At 37.5% G+C, this 16,888-nt stretch overlaps 1 protein-coding gene across 5 annotated transcripts in view; it reads left to right on the top strand.

The window, feature by feature from the left end:
- The window catches only part of DNAH5 (dynein axonemal heavy chain 5), a 152,252-nt gene that overhangs the window by 9,152 nt on the left and 126,212 nt on the right, over window positions 1–16,888 (top strand). For all 5 annotated transcript variants that reach the window (XM_072034973.1, XM_072034975.1, XM_072034972.1 and 2 more), the window contains exons 2-3: window positions 14,251–14,385; window positions 15,623–15,707. In XM_072034973.1, coding sequence (XP_071891074.1) covers window positions 14,251–14,385; window positions 15,623–15,707 — 220 coding nt within the window. The remainder of the gene's footprint in view (window positions 1–14,250; window positions 14,386–15,622; window positions 15,708–16,888) is intronic.

Here is a 16,888-nt window from a genome sequence, read left to right as displayed (position 1 = left end):
GTGTCCTGGGGTGCATCAAGCACGGCATCGCTAACAGGTCGAGGGAGGTGATTGTCCCGCTCTACTCTGCGCTGGTGCGGCCTCACCTCGAGTACTGTGTGCAGTTCTGGGCACCACAGTATAAAAAGGACATGAAACTGTTGGAGAGTGTCCAGAGGAGGGCTACGAAGATGGTGAAAGGCCTGGAGGGGAAGACGTACGAGGAACGGCTGAGGGTACTGGGCCTGTTCAGCCTGGAGAAGAGGAGGCTAAGGGGAGACCTCATCGCAGTCTACAACTTCCTCGTAAGGGGGTGTCGAGAGGCAGGAGACCTTTTCTCCATTAACACCAGCGACAGGACCCGCGGGAATGGAGTTAAGCTGAGGCAGGGGAAGTTTAGGCTGGACATCAGGAAGGGGTTCTTCACAGAGAGAGTGGTTGCACACTGGAACAGGCTCCCCAGGGAAGTGGTCACTGCACCGAGCCTGACTGAATTTAAGAAGAGATTGGACTGTGCACTTAGTCACATGGTCTGAACTTGGGTAGACCTGTGCGGTGTCAAGAGTTGGACTTGATGATCCTTAAGGGTCCCTTCCAACTCAGGATATTCTATGATTCTATGATAACAAGGACGTTGACTGCCTTTTTACTGCAAAATATGAACAGTGATCTGTAGGAATCGTTGATTTGCTCAGTGTGAATTCAGGCTGGTGGGAGAACCTTTGAAGTTCTGGGTAGCGTATCTGCAGTACAGCATATTATAGCTGTAAGAGTTAGGATTTTTCCCCTTGGGAAGGGGACCTAACTGCAGTTTGATAACAACTCCAAAATGTTCTATGGGCAACTGGAAAGGAGGCCAAACGTTAAGTATTTTTATAACTTAGATCTCACAGGGATTTGAGAGTATTCAAATCAGTTTATGTTATAACTAATATTTCCCTATCAATTTGTAGAGTTATATGCCCATAGGTGGCTTGGTCATTACATTATAAAGGAAGTGGTAATCATACTAAGCAAAAGCAAGATTCCGTATGCAACTAGAGCTGAAAAATTAAACTTCAGAATTTATTCAGTGTGGGTTAATTGGTTAATATGCAGTCTGACCCCAGGAGAGATTCCCTTTTGGTAGTACGGAAAGGAAAAAAGACATTTAGCCTGCCCTGCTGGCAGTGGTTCTAAGCTGAACTGTGCCTAATACACCAGTGAAATCTTCTAAGAACTGGTCTTTGAACATCCGAGGTATATATTATCACCAATTAATGAAATATGGAGTTGCATGAGCATGAATCTCTTGAGTTTAGAGTTTGCTTTTCAAATGCATGACTTAATATCATAGCAGTTCTGATTTAATTATAAAAATGCTCAATTCAAAACACGCTGCCAAGTTAACGAGTAAGAACACCCTACCTTAGCTTCCTGTTGGGGCCTGCAGGGAAGAAAAACAACTTTATTTCAAAGGTTAAGTGAGCAACAAGTTAATTAGTCCATGAACTGTTATTACAGTGATGCTTTGTTTGCCATGCAACAGCTTGAAAAGTGAATCTTTTAATTGTTTAATGCTAGGCAACAGCTACTGAATACTATCATTTGTACTTTCACTGCAGATGGTATCACAGTGTCGTCTCTGTATAGGAAGCTGTGAGCTATTTATACGTATAAACATACGCATATGTTAATAGATATAGATGTATACGTGTGTAAATATGTGTATACACATACACATACATAGGCAACTTGTATTTGTTAGAGATTTTTCTGACCAAAATCTTCCTGAATCTTCTATTATCTCCTTTTATTTTTATTTCTTTTTTATTTTTATTTTTATTTTTATTTTTATTTTTATTTTTATTTTTATTTATTTATTTATTTATTTTACATAGACTTCTAAGAAATTTTGCTGTGATTGAGGTGAAATGGTGGGTGCTTATAAGAAGAGGAAAATAGATACCACTGCATTTGTATTTGAAAGGTGATCTATGGTAGCTTGAAAGTTTTTTAGGACTGAATTGTTAATTGGTAGATGTTACCTTCAAGGGAAGTAATCCTTAAGAACTCTTCAAAAAAAAAAGCAAAGTGAAAGTTTTGGATCCTCTTCCATAAAAGAGACTATGGATTTGGCTGCCCATTTTATGCGGGAGGCCTGCAGTTCCACTTCAGAAATGTTGGAATGAGAGAATGAGGACCCCACAGCTCTTTTTCCCCTGTAGCATGGAGAAGAGAAAGAAATGCCTTCTCATGAAATGCTAAACAACCAGCAAACCTTATGTGATAGGCTGCTCCATCCATACAAATGTAAGGAACAGATGCAAAATTTGGGGTGAGTTCTAGACCTTTGTTGAATGCATGCTTAACTGGTGGTCACAAGGAAAAAGAAATCCATACAAGCTAGGCAGGCTGGAGAACTTCAGGATGAAGTTTTGCGTTGAGACTGATACTGTTGTGATTTCATGAATTTGAGGTGCCATTTCTAGCCCCATGGTGATTTTTGTGGAAATATTGCCCAGTGTTTGCCTTTTGTTATCAATAGAATCTCTCTCTGCCACTGCTGCTTTTCACGTACATTATTTATGGGACATTGTGTAACTCTTCTATAGCAGGAGCTGTTTATATTGAAGTGTGAGCAAGTCTCTTCTAAATCTCATGTAAATCTATTTCATTCTATCCTTCATTGAAAAACATTTTATCCTGGAGCTAGAGGTAAGAGGAAAACAATAGTTAGGTCTGGCTACCAGACTTCTTCAAACATCGGCTTTGGAACTGGAAACCAAATTTAATGATCAGTAATGCAATGCAAGGTTGTGGTTGCTCAGGCAGCTTAATTTGTCATACTTCTATTTGATATGCTTGTACCTAAGACATGGCAGCTTAAATCGTTCTTTCCTTGAGACACAGCTGGCTGTTGGCAGCCCTGTAACAAATTTTGTGGTCATTGCTGTAAAATCTGTTTCTGAACAGAAGTGGATACGTGCAGATGCCACTAGACACAGGATATACCTCATGCTGTAGTTTTTTGGACAAGTAAGGTTTCACCTTGAAGATGGCCTAACATTCATCTCAGTGCTATGGCAAGTATAGGATATTCTCAGACCACACCAGATTTCAGCCTTCTATGAAAAGAAGAATATACATTCATCCAGCTAGAATAATCATTCTGGACCCTACTGTCCTTATACCCCACTGTTCCTAACTTGTCATCTTCTCAGAAAAACAAATAGCTAAAATAACTCCACTACAGCATCGCATGCACTGAGATGGATCCATAAATGATTAAATGGAGTCAACTTTTCAGTCTCAGCTGTCTTGGGCTAGGATCTCATCAAATGATTCTTCTGGCTGTAGCAGTCGGGTTTTGAGTGCTTGAATTACTGAAAATTGTACTTGCTGTTGATCTAAGTTTCTGCATCTCAGATGCACAGGGTGCTGCTTAGGGTTTAAAAAGGAAAATACGGAGACTACTGCGGTAAAAATAGTGCTGGCTTACTAAAAGAAACTTGCATTTTTTTTCTGTATTTATACTACTGGGGAGAATTTATCAAAGCTAAACTGTTTCAAACTGCAGCTGCGCCTGCCTTGTGAAATCAAGCAGGAAAAAACCCTGTCCAAACCCAGGCCAACACAAAACTCAAGGTTCTTTTCTTTGGTATCTAGTAAGCAATGGGCATTCACGGCTTCCTTTTTGGCACAGCTGGCCAAAGCTAGAACTGGAAAGGCAAAGAGTAAAATACAACCTTAATTCTGAGTTGACAGATCGGGGCCGGGTTTTCCTTTCACATGATGTCACCTGTAACTGAGCCCTTATCTAGGATGATAATTACTTTCTCTAGCCTAGCCTGTTATTTAGAAAGGTAGAAACAGACTTCATGACAGTAATGACCAGAGACATTCACTTTACAAATGAAATCAGGATTATTCTTTTTGTGTTTATCTACAATGAATTTTCATCTGTCACTTTCACAAATAGTTGTTCAGTCTTGGAAGGTTCTGTAATTCTTTGTGGTCATCCTTATTACCTTGAATAACTGGGCTTCATCAGAGACTTTGTCATCCTCACAGCTTTTCCCTCTTCCACCTGAATATATTGAACAGTGCAGATGCCTGGAGAGCTCCACTGATGACCTGCTGTTGCTGTAATGACTCAGTGTTCATTTTATTCCTATCCTCTCCTTCCCACTATTTAGTTGAGTTCTTTTTTTTTTTTTTTTTTTTGCTGAAGGGTCATTTCCCTTATGCTTTTCTTAAAAGCATTTGACAATGGATCTTTCTGAAAGCTTTTTGCAAATCCAGGTCATTTAGATCAATCTCCTTTACACAAATTCTTATTAATCCCTTCAGTGAACCTCAGCAGATCCTGATGAGTGTTTCTCTCTTTTACAAAAACCTTGTTGACTTTTTCTTGGGAAATTAATTTAATTACCTGGCCCTTAATTCTCTTCATTATAATTTCTGCCATTTTACCTTGTCTGTCTTTCTCATTTTTTTTTTTTTTTTTTTTTCTCATCAAGCTTTGTGACCCTGAACATGTACATTTTATAAGCCAGGGTCTAGTCCTCTTGATATTGACGCAAATTGCATGTCACTTTAAGTAATTCTGCTCTTTTGAATTTGCTTTCCGTTAGAATTTTTGGGTGACTAAACATCTAAATCATTACTTACCATTGATTTTTTTTCCCTTTTATTTCTTTCTTTGCTTCTTTCTCTTTTTATCAACTTATATCATTGTATAGACACAAAGTGTTGCTATTTAAGTGGGAGTGTGGGAGGTTCCTACGAAGGAAATATTGAACTGCATCAAAAATTTATTATAAACCTAGTAATGTTATATTGCCTTCCAGCAATACTTTGTATTTATTTATTTATTTATTTATTTATTTTTAAAGACTCTCAGAAGTTTCCTGCTTCTGTGATGCACCATGAAATTAACTTCATTATCAGCACTTTGTATATTTTTATGGTTATTTACCTGGTGCATTTCTCATCCAAGTATCCACTCCTGATGAATCAAATTTGAAGAATTAAGTCAGGATCCAAGCCAAAGTTCAGGTTTCTGTATCTGTTATTAAGTGTTTTTCACATTGCTTCACCTTGCCTCATTGCATTTTCCTTTAAGTTTCCAGACTTTAATTCACATGGGTTTTCTTTATATCATACTCCAGCTTTTTGGAGTATGCTTTCTTGCTTTTACTTCATCATTTATCTATGTTGGCTTGCTAATGCTTCCTCAAGTGTTTCTGGTAGAAGCTGTGCAGTTGCTCTGCATTTCCACTGTTCTTAAATACTTTGCCTGCTGTCTACAATCATTTTATTCTTTTGACTGCTTCTCTTTACCTTTTTTTCAGTGGTTCCTTGTTTTGAAGTAGCATGATGGTATTTCCCTAGTGTATGTGGAGACCCCCTGAGGTTTCCTACTGATACTGTTCCCTGCCACAGGCTTGTCCCTGATCACTACTAGCATGTCACAGTCAATAATTCCTTCCTAATCAACCTGTCACCAATATCCTACACTATGTCTGTTTTATTTGTGACTACTGAAACTTCACTCTGTTAGGCTCTGGTTGGTTGCCTTGTTAAATTGTTTGAACACTAAGCTCTTTTACACCGGTGGAGGCTTTTTCATCTTTTCTGTATCATAAATACCTAGAGGTATGGTGCAATGTACCAGTGATACCTCCCTTATTCTGAGTTTCTAGTGCTATTATAGTGATGTCTCCATTCAGAGACCACATTTCAGTTTTACCCAACATTTTTGTAGGACTTCTTGGGCTTAGGTGTAAGCAGGTATGCACTTTGTTTGGTTTCCTCTTTGGTTTTCTATTTCCTTCCACCTGTTCAAAGGGACAATACCTTTTCCAGCCTTTTGCTATGATTTCCAACATGGCAGGTGGCAGCCTCTGCTCTATCATGTGCCTTGAAGATGTGGGGTTTCTGGCACTTTATTCAAGCAGATATGTTTGAAACCACATGCTCTTTAATGCCTGCTAGCTTGTCCTCAGGCTGGGTTTAAAAACAAAACCCAATCTTCTTTTTCATGGGCAAGAGGTATAGATTTTCCTTGCTTCTTCGAGAAACACTCCCTTTGTTTCAGCTGTATCTCCGTCTTCCAATTAATCTGGACCTTGCTTCTCTCCCAGTCTAAACTTACATGTTGAGAATTTATCACTCTCTTTAGTCTGCACTGCATGGGATATTGTGAGCAGGTGAGCAGTGCTGGGGACACTTGAAGAACGTGAGGAACACATGAAGAACATGAGTATTTTTGCCCTTGATCCATACCTTACTCTGACGGAAAATAATGGGCACAATGTCCAAATAACTGGTAGTAGAAAAGGGCAGCGAAGCTGTCAGATTCTGTAGCTCATTAAAATGGAAAATAAATTATTTGCATGGTTATTTGAACTAAAATTTTCTGTCCCCAGAATGCCGTCGCTTAATGTGTAGCTTTTAAAATTTTTTTTTTTTACCTTTATATTTTAATTAATCATTTAATATATTAATATAATAGTATATACAGTATATTATATATAATATAATAAAAATAATGTAATTAATTAATAAGACCCAAACATCCTGTGTATCTTGGTAAACAGAAGGTTAATTAATTTATTTTACATATTCATATATATCTGTCTATTTATATACTCAGTATTTGTGCTATCTTTTTTTTTTTTTTTTTTTTTAATTTTTATTTTCCTACCACAGCATGAAATAGGCAAGCAGAGCCTGGAGAACTAATGTCTTGCATAAAGCAGAACAAGGAATTACACTAGGACATGCCACATGGTAGTTAAATTCTTTAAGCAGTGCCATCTTTCACCATAAAAGGCCTGTTGGGCAGCAAGATGACATTATTTACAGCTTAAAACCTTAGTCATATCTTTTTCCTCATCAAACAAGAAGGTTTAAGGGATTTCTAACTTAGGAGAAATTGAATCTTTCAGCTATGAAAGCAAAGCAGTAAAAAAAAATAATAAATCCTTGCCTCAGTTAAAGTTATTAAAACCTCAGTGTTACCTGATTTTCAAAAGCAGTTCAGGTACCATAAGAAAGTTCACCTTTACCTTTGATTGTTTTCATTGTAGTTATATTAAAATAAGTCAGCTGAGGATGATGAGCTTTTCTTTATGTTCCACTTTCATTCAAGGTAGATTTTCATAAAATTAGATTGTTAAGGGGCAACTCCGTTTGTATTTCAATTGCCAAATACTGTCGTCATAGCCGTATTTGTGGTCTTGTGAAAAAGCAGCATAAAAGTAATGTACACGAGGCTTTCAACCACTAGATGGCAGCTAACTACTACCTGTAATTACCCATAAAGAAAGAAACTCGTTGGAGCTCCGCAGTGCAGCGCAGTCCAAAAATTCTTGACACAGTGAAATGAACTTGCATAACTTATCAAATAATAGGACAACTAAATGTTTTCATCTGAAAATGTTTTTACTAATTCAATTGATTCTTCACTTCTTGGTTTTACTGACCTGTATAGTGTTGATTTACCCCAAACATTTTGTTGAATGTAGTCATGGCTATCCAGAGATATGTGCCATATTAAAATTATTCTGAGAATGCTGAGTTACAATACAAGATTGTATATCCACCTTGATGTATATATTACATTACGAAAAAAAAAAAAAAAACAAACAGTGTGGCTTCACCATGGATTTTACCTTGTAAGGCATTTAGGTATTTTAATTTTTTTTTTTTTTTTTTTTTTAATTAAAGGCCTGGTTGGGGATTGCTAATAATATAAATGGAAGGAAAAAAAAAGAAAAAGGTTTATTAAAAAATGAAAAAAGTCTAAATTTTTGCAAAATAAAAACACTCTTTAGTGTTCTGAAATATATCAAGAATTAACTTGTGTAATATTTACTAGCATGTTTAATTTCTAAGAGAGGTAAAGGGTTCAGAGAAAACTATGAATGGTACAGTAAATGCAATTCTTTTCAATTTTTCTCTTTCAAACATTCACATAAATATATATATAAAATCAGATTTGATAGTAGTAGGTGGAGAAAATTATATTGAAAATCAGATAATGTAGGGAAAATGGCTTTTACTCATGAGATTTTTATCAACACTGAGGTTGTCAAGTGATTGTAGATACGATTCATGTGGATATTAGTGAAGGCAAAAATATTTAGGAGCATTCTAAGCCTGAAATAGCTGTAAAAACTGTCTTGGGTATCTTGCTCCTAATATTGGATCATTAGCTTGTTTCTCTTGGCATTTTCAATGGGACATCAGATTGGATTCTGTCACTGAAGCTGAAAAAATTAAGGTTATTTTAAAAGGAAAAAACTTGTTCATTGTTGAAGAAAAATCGCTGTGTTAAGCAACTATCGCACAACTGAAAAATAACTGAAAGTGAATGTGCTTGTAAAAATATATGAATAGAAACCTGGGTAGTTCAGTAGTTGGTAGGTAATAGCTATTTGAAAGCTGCTTGACGTCTGTTGCTATATATTTAACCAGTCACCTGCGACAAGGAAACAAAGGTGTCTGTTGACATGAGCATTACTTAAGAAGGCTAAACACAAATCAAATAAGCAGTTATTAAATTGAGTTTTGCAAATGGTTATGTTGCCCTTGAGCATGATGAATTGTATCGAGTGGTGTTTGTATATAAACAATATCACCTTAACAACACTGAGGTTGGTAGCAATGACTTTCAGCCCCTGGTCTGTAGGCAGTAAATTCTGGTTGTTAGAGCCCTCTAGTTTCTCAAGTTGTCCAGTTTAGTCTTGAACTAACTTAAATGCACATTAGAGCTGAATTAAGGAAAAAAAATGATGCAGAGCTAAGCTTAATAGTTGCTGGCTTTTTAGGTCTTCACTGTATTTGCTAGGTCTTTTTTGGTGTTCCTACAGAAAAGGAATGAAACAAAAATGAAAAAAAGGTTGGGGGGAGAGGGAAAAATGATGAATGAAGAAGCTTGCACCACAGTTTAAGGCTTAGTGTTGAAAAATAGTACTTGATTTTTACATCAAATACTACAATGTTTAGAGCTGGAAGAAAGCAACTTTGGAAACAGAGCATTGGCAGAGTTATAAAGGTAAGGAAAACTAAACTTTGGATTAGGTCCAGACTAGTAACCATACAGCTTGAAAAAATGCTTGAATTGAAGGTGAATGGGTGGCAAATACATATTTTAAAATGACATAAGTGGATGATGTTAATTTCATAAAATATTCTAATTATACAAAAAAAGAGTAAATTACATCTTTTAAAGCAAAAAAGCATTTGGGCTAGGTATTTATCAGGTGAAGTAGTTTGCTTATTTATTTATTTATTTATTTATTTATTTACGGTGCAACTGGTCTTATAAGTTAATTGGTAGGGTATCAGCTAAGGCTTAGTTGCATGATTCATTTTGAAAGGCAAGTTTGCACTCAGACATATTTATCCATTTAGTACTGGTACTTATATCTTGTCCAGATTGTTAGAGTGGTCTGGCAATGGTATAATTTCACAAATATTACAGTTGTACAATGAACAGCTTGTTGCTGGATCTGCCAACAAAACAAGGGTGCGCTCTGCCACCAAGGAAAACTGAAATTTAACTTCACTCTTGTCCTTGTAAATATGGGAATTGAATTTTGAACGCACATGCAAAGTACTGAAAAACAAAATAAAATATAGCGGTCTTTAAGACCCCTAGACTAATCATAAAAGCTGGTTGTTTGAACAAACTCTTCTTTTGTTAACATGACATTATAACAAACATTGGAAAGCTCTGCTTACTTGACATTTAAGAGTCAGTTGAGGTGACTTCCCCAATTCTTTAGGGTGTGTGCTTTCTGGAGAGGACAGAATGAAAAGGTGCCTGCTTTTTGAACACTCAAGCTGCTTGGAAAGTGTAAGAAAATGATTTGCAGTTCACTTTTACAGTGAAGTCTGTGAACAATATAAAGCATCTTAGCGTGTTACAGGAGAGACAGGGGACTATTGTGTTGGTTAAATACATTTCAGATAAGACAGTAAATTGACAATAGACCTCTCATTCTTTTTGGCTCTTTTACTATTGAACTTCCCAGTAAATTTCATGTTTCGCTTAGCCGTAAGACTTTCATCAGTGTGTGCTGAAACTCAGTGATGCACAATATTCTGACAACCAAATACATTACCTGCTGGATAAACTGTGTTCAGGAACAAGTTTTAACTTGAGCAGGTACGGCTGGCATACTAAATAACATTCATACTGTTTAGAGTCTGCAGACACATCAGTAACTGCGCTCACTCTGTAATGGAGAAGTTGACAACAGTCAAAATGTTTTTTCTGAGGCTATTGCTTCAAAGGAAAGACCCAAGGCATCTCTGACTTCTGATTTTTTGTTATCTTCTACTTAAATATATATGCTTATATACTATCATAGTTAGAAGGCTTTTATTTTATTTTACTTTTTTTACTTCCTATTTGTTGCTTCACATTGGTGGTGTGATGCTTCTGGGTTTAGGTAAGCGTTAAAATGGACTTATCCCATTTTATTATGGAAGAATATCCCCTTTTTCTGCTTAAGGAGCAGATATCTGCTGAAGTATGTTTCTTGTTCTAAACTTTTGGGATTTAGATATTAGGAATTTTAAGGGTTTGTGTAAAATAAAGCAAGTTACTTGTTATAACTAGACTAATCATCAGAAAGGACTTCTCAGGTAATTGTTTTAACTTTGGTTTTGCATCTGTTTTGAGATTGTCATGGATTATTTTTTATCTTCTGAGGTAAGGGACAGGGGATCGAGTGGGGAAAAAAAACCAACAAACTAAAAGTGGCTGTGTGGCTGTTCTTTAAATGAAGAGCTGAAGTTAAGCTGTACCATTTAAAAACTTGGACAATCCTTCCACATATCTAAGTGAGAATTCATGAAAATGACATTAGCCTTGAGAATGCCAATCCATCTGGATTCCCCCATGCCACTAAAATTTACGAGGAGGCTTTGCTATACAACCTTGATCAGAATTGCTAGCTGATCCTATTCAGGGTTTGCTCATAAGGGCTACTGCACGTACCAGCTGCTTCTCACTTAAATACACAAGCAGTAGCTTATGTGGGTGAACAGCGCTTTCATCTTTAAACCTTGCTCCTTCAGTGTTCTCTTAGATGACATTTATTTGAATTACATAAACCTGGTTCTTTGAGATTGTCTGTATTTTATGTCCTGCGGAATTCACTACAAAAGTATGTATCCCTAAACACCATTGTGCAAAAACTCCTAGGGCATGACCATACTGTTGTTAGAAGCAAGATGTGGGGGGAGTCAAAGTCAGCACCTTAAAGTTCAAAGAATTTTGAGAACAGATTACGGAATTCACTCACTGAAGTTATGGTCGATACAATAGGACTGAGTGCTTCAGGGCCCGAAATGCACTCCCACTCAAAAATAGGGAAGAAAACAAATCTGGAGTTGTAGAAATTTACTTCTTCCTCCATATCATTTTGCTCTCTGATGTTTGATCCTTAAAGATGGGATGAAGAAAGTGAAAATGGGGATGAAAAGGTCAATATTTTCTTGCCATTCATTCTCTGAGATTCCCCACCCTAAGTAAATAATATCTTTAAAATATTGCAAAATATTTGCAAAATATGCACGTCAAAATTAATATTTTCAGCAGTTTCCAGTCTGTTTTCTGAGTACTTTTATATATTTAAATTAATGACTTGCTCTTGAAAGCACTGAAATTAAATTTCCTGTACGTTTCCTGGGGCAGCCTAGTCCTAAAAATGAGGTAAAAGTTTCTTCTGATGTCTGAAACAACTGAGAAGTAAGAATTTGTGACTGGGGAACACTTACTCTGGTGAGGAGAAAACGTTCTTAGAAACAGGCCCCACTTGGAGTACTGTGTCCAGGTCTGGGGCCCACAGCACAAGAAGGATGTGGACCTGTTAGAGCAGGTCCAGAGGAGAACCATGAAGATGCTCGGAGGGCTAGAGCATGTCTGGAGCACCTATGAAAAAAGGCTGAAAGAGATGGGGCTGTTCAGCTTGGAGAAGGGAATGCTCCAGGGTGACCTCTTTGTAGCCTTTCGATACTTAAAGGGAGCTTAAAAAGAAGGTGGAGAGCAACTTTTTACTTGGACAGATGATGTTAGGGCAAGGAGTAATGGTTTTAAACTAAAAGAGGAGAGACTTGGATTAGAGGTTAGGAAGAAATTCTTCACTCGGGATGGTGAGGCACTGGAACAGGTTGCCCAGAGAAGCTGTGGATGCCCCATCCCTGGAGGTGTTGAAGCCCAGGCTGGAGGAAGCCGTGAGTAACCAACCTATCTAGTGGGTGGCATCCCTGCCTACGGCAGGGGGGTTGGAACTAGATGAGCTTTGAGGTCCTTTCCAACCTGAGATATTTTGATTCTATGATAGCAGATCATCAAGATATGGAAGTATGACAGGGTGTTCTTGAATTGCATTATAAGACTATCAGGAAAAAATGCACACAACTCGCATTAACTAGAGATATACCCAACAACAATCCCAAAGGGACAAATGATGAATGCAAGTGAATGTCTTAGTTTGCAGAGAACTATGGATTTACTATTCTGTTAATAACTGCCTGTTCTCTAGGGACAGAGTGTTTTTTTTTTTTTTTTTGGTAATTGGACTTTTAAAGTTTTGTGGTTGCATAGACATTAGATACTGCATAATTTTAGCTATACACAACAGATAGCAGGTATGATATAGGACTTTAGAGATTGCAACTAAAGGGTTAGAAAATATTAAAAGAAGTGAAGAAAATATGAGGATGATTGCCTAGTTGTGATGTTTCTTATACTTTCAGTCTATATAAACAACCACTTGTAGGAGGAATAGCAGCTATGAACATATCAAAAGTCTCCTGTATGTAGGAGAGAACTGATAACCTATGTAAGATCAATACTTTGTGCTGTAATATATCTGGAGCCGTGTGCTAGAATCATAGCACAGTACAAAAAGTAGCCTCACTGTAGTTTAAGCAAAATAAAAGCACATTTTTTTTCTTTTGAATTACATAAAAACTATCTAATTGGCACAGTGGCTATATTTTTCCATGCTAAAGATCCATTGCCAGTTGTGCTCAAATTGTTGAAACAACAAAGCTCATCAGTGTTAACGATTATGGCACTGCCTTGTAGTGTGAGGCTGAGTCAGCCAAAAAAGGTTGCTTTTTGTGTATCTAATTAGTAGAAAAATTTCTACCCTGTTCTGAAAAGGTGTAGGACAGGCCAGTAATGTGATGACATTCCACTTCTGGAAAAGTGGAGACAATGACAGAGAATGGCAGAGCTAAAATAGCATGAAGTATATATATACAAATTAATCTCCTACTGCATTCTTCAGGCATATCTCCATAAAGAACGTAATTTGTGCGTTTGTCTTTAACATGGAAAAACATTTCCAGAACAATCAGCATTTATGCAGACATGATGGTAATAATGAGTTTACCAAATATTTGAAAATTCCTTCAGGAAGAAGCAAAGAAATTTACATAAGGGTATAAAGTATATTATGCAGGTCCTATTGGCTCTTCGGAAGCTTGTAGATAAATCACTTGTGCATACTTTACAGAGTTACTAGATTTTTTTGTAGTCACAGGGGAAATAAAGATTGAATTTACCACCAGTGAAATATAATTCTAAATTTCTTTTGAAAATGAAATGATATTAAATCTTGTAATCCGCAAGCACAATAGAAGCAGTAACTACTCCAGAAGGCTATTTTGTCTGTAATGTAATGAGGTGTATTACATATGGGAATTCAATTTAATTAGAAGAGTAGGCATACTGCTTGAAGAATAGTATAATAGCAATAGTTAAGCACATTTATAAACACTTGAGTACCTTGAGGCTTGTTGCTTGATTTACTTCTCATTATATTAAAGAGATAATGTATGAAATCTTAGCTTCCTCCAGCAGCATTTGTCTGTGTTGGAGAATGCTTACAATATCTTCCACAAATAACAAAGATTGAGTCAAAGTCCTGTGCTGATTTGATGGTCAAATGCAAATAGACTGAAAAGCCAGAACTAATAACTTTGGTTGTTGAAGATGACTTGCATGATGATGGACCTGTACATATAAAGCAGTTTTATTTTTTTTTTCCTAGAGAGATTTCCAGCAAATGAATAACACCATACAAAAAGCGGGTGTTGGAAATTTTATGCCTTAAAAATGTAAACCACAAATATGGAAGACTGCAATAGCCTTCATTAATAAATAAATAAATAAATAAATAAATTTGCTTTATATTTGTCTTCAAAATTGATTTTTTTTTTTGAACTTTTTGTTGTTCGCTTTGTGTTTTATAACAGCAAAAGCTAAAGGAGGAAAGGGAGGCTAAACGTGCTCGGCTGGATGACAGACATGATTACTTACTGGAGACTGTTGCCACTTGTGTGAATCTGGACAAAGCAGAAGTAGAAGATGCTATTCTTGATGGTAACCAGGTAATCTGATTAATTTGATAAATGAAGCTTATAGGTTGCTTTAGAACTGATGTTACCGTCAAATACTTATTGAGATAGTTGAGATGGTTGTCAGACTGTGGTTTCACAGGCTCAGAAGAGTCATGCTCATCCACACTCCACTGAACGCTGCTGTTTCCATTAGGCTGCCACCTGCATTTGTGAGACTAAATTTGTGAGATTAGGAAATCAAATCAGCTAGAAACTACTTGACAAAATAGAGTGGCTAGTGATCCCACCAAGTATGTGAGGGTTAGTGTTGTTACTATGTAAGCACTTGGAAATAAGTATATTGAGGAAAGGATGCAACACAAAGTGATGGTGAGTATTATATGCAATGGAGATGCATTTTGTGATTTGAAAATAAATCACTCTTTTTTGAAACTTAAGTTTTAAAATGGAGGCATTCTCATTTCAGTGCTAATACATTGGGAAACTGGAGAAAGTCCAGTGGAAGACTACCAAGATGGTCAGGAGCAAAGGGCATGTTAATTTTAAGAGGAAGAATAAGTGAGGGGCAGTCATGTAATAGCCTGCAATTGCTTAAAGAGTAGTTGTGAAGATGACAGCTGAACCATTCTTAGCAGTGGCAGATGATATAACAAGGGGTAATAGCCACAGCTTGCAGATCACACATTAAGAGACCCTTCATTGCCAGAAGGGTAAAGCAGCATGGGAGTAAGTTACTCAAGAGGATGAGCTAAGCTACTGTTGACAAAAGAGGAGGTGAGCCCAGTGATCTCCCAGAGGCCCCTTCCAACATATCTGTGATTCTGCATGAAACAGGAAAACGAGCTGTGCAGAACGCTGTCACACAGGTTAAAACACAGAGCTTGTTTCAGCCTTCACTGAGGTGCTGCTGCACTTCAGTAAATGAAGAAATGCACTGTGCCCTCAGATTGAGAGATTATGTGCAGTAAGTGGTTTCAGTAAATTGGAACATGGCCCGGCTATATTCAGTTCTGTTCAGCATGGAAAAAATCAAATGTTTAAATTAAGTAGTATGTGCTACTAAAGGGAAAAAGAAACCTTTTTTTTTTTTTTTTTTTTTTTTTTTTTCCTTTTGGAAGGCAGTAACAGGAGGTCCTGGTGTAATTTTAGTACTGAACAACAATAATGTGATGTGTATTTATCATAACTTTTTGTCAAAAAACTGAGCACGTTAAACTTTTCATAGTGTGTATGCCATGCATAAACAATTCAACATGATCTCAAACAGATAGAGCGCATTGACAAATTCTTGGCACCTGGAGGTCTGCGCCATCTGATGTTCTACTATCAAGATGTGGAGGCAAATGATGCAGGTAAAGCAACTTTGGGTTTCCTGCAACATACTGTAGTACTGCTGAGTAAATGTGCAAAAAAAAACATGGTCAAGTTTATTTTATTAACTGGGGTTTAAGGCAAGTCAGGTTACATCATCTTTGCTCACGAAGTGAAGACTGATGAAATTACAGGAGCTTGTTAGCGCACTTTTGCATATTGTTAGTATTCAACAGCAAGGTACTTCCTTGCAAATCCAGCAGCTCTTGCCTGAGGGGTTGAGAAACATTTTTTTGGTAGTTAAAGGACAACTTTCACACAAGGCAAACAGTAACAGGTGCTCTGCCCCCTCCCTGCCAGTCACACCATCAATTCGCCCTGGAAGCCCTCCCCATTTCTTACCATCCACTCCAGTAGTCCTGGGACATGACAAACCAGCTTCAGGAGGCCCCTGTTTGGGGTCACAAGGCCATTACCCCAGAAGTCCTCTCCTTCACTTCTGTTCATATCCCCTTCCCTGCCCCAGGGCTCTCCATTTTACCACACTTCTGGGGGAAGCCTCCTTCTCACCTTCTGTGGAGGCAACTTGTGACTCCCGTGTTGAGGACATCATTTGTCCATGGTTGCTGTCCCAGAACCTTCAGTGTTGCTCCCATTGGGATCAGCCAGGGGTCTTCTGCTGGTGTTCCCATTATGTCCATGACAGCCTGAGAGATGTCTGGTCACATTTTTGCAAATTTTGTGTGTAACTTTCAATGCGCAGCTTAACAGCTTCTAGAATCCTTTTCAGTAACAGCACATCTTCCCGAAAGAGATTGCAGAATCTACTCTAGCTCGATACATCGTGGGAATTCCCTAAAAACAGATGACTGTTTTTGGTCTGGCCTCTGTAATTACTAACTTATGATTATTGTGCAAGTTTGTGTTCATTGGCAATAAATCAAATTAATCAAAGTCTCTGAATCAATACTGTTTTGGTGGTGACAGAGACCTTGATTTACTTGAGGAAAACAAAAAGAGACTTCTTCAGGAGATGGGAAGGAGGAAGGTGATGCTAACAAAAGGGAGGGGAAGGGACACGTGGGTGGCCATGTGATCCAAAATGGGGATCTCTGGGTGTGGTGGTTTTACTCAGGTGGGCAGCCAAGCTCCAGCACAGCCGCTCTCTCACTTCCCCTCCTCAAAAGGAAAAGGAAAGAAAATACGATGGAAAGGGCTCAAG

Source organism: Anas platyrhynchos, chromosome 2 (assembly GCF_047663525.1).
Source record: "Anas platyrhynchos isolate ZD024472 breed Pekin duck chromosome 2, IASCAAS_PekinDuck_T2T, whole genome shotgun sequence".
In the NCBI taxonomy this organism is placed as follows: domain Eukaryota; kingdom Metazoa; phylum Chordata; class Aves; order Anseriformes; family Anatidae; genus Anas; species Anas platyrhynchos.
This window is presented reverse-complemented; position numbering and strand designations above follow the sequence as displayed.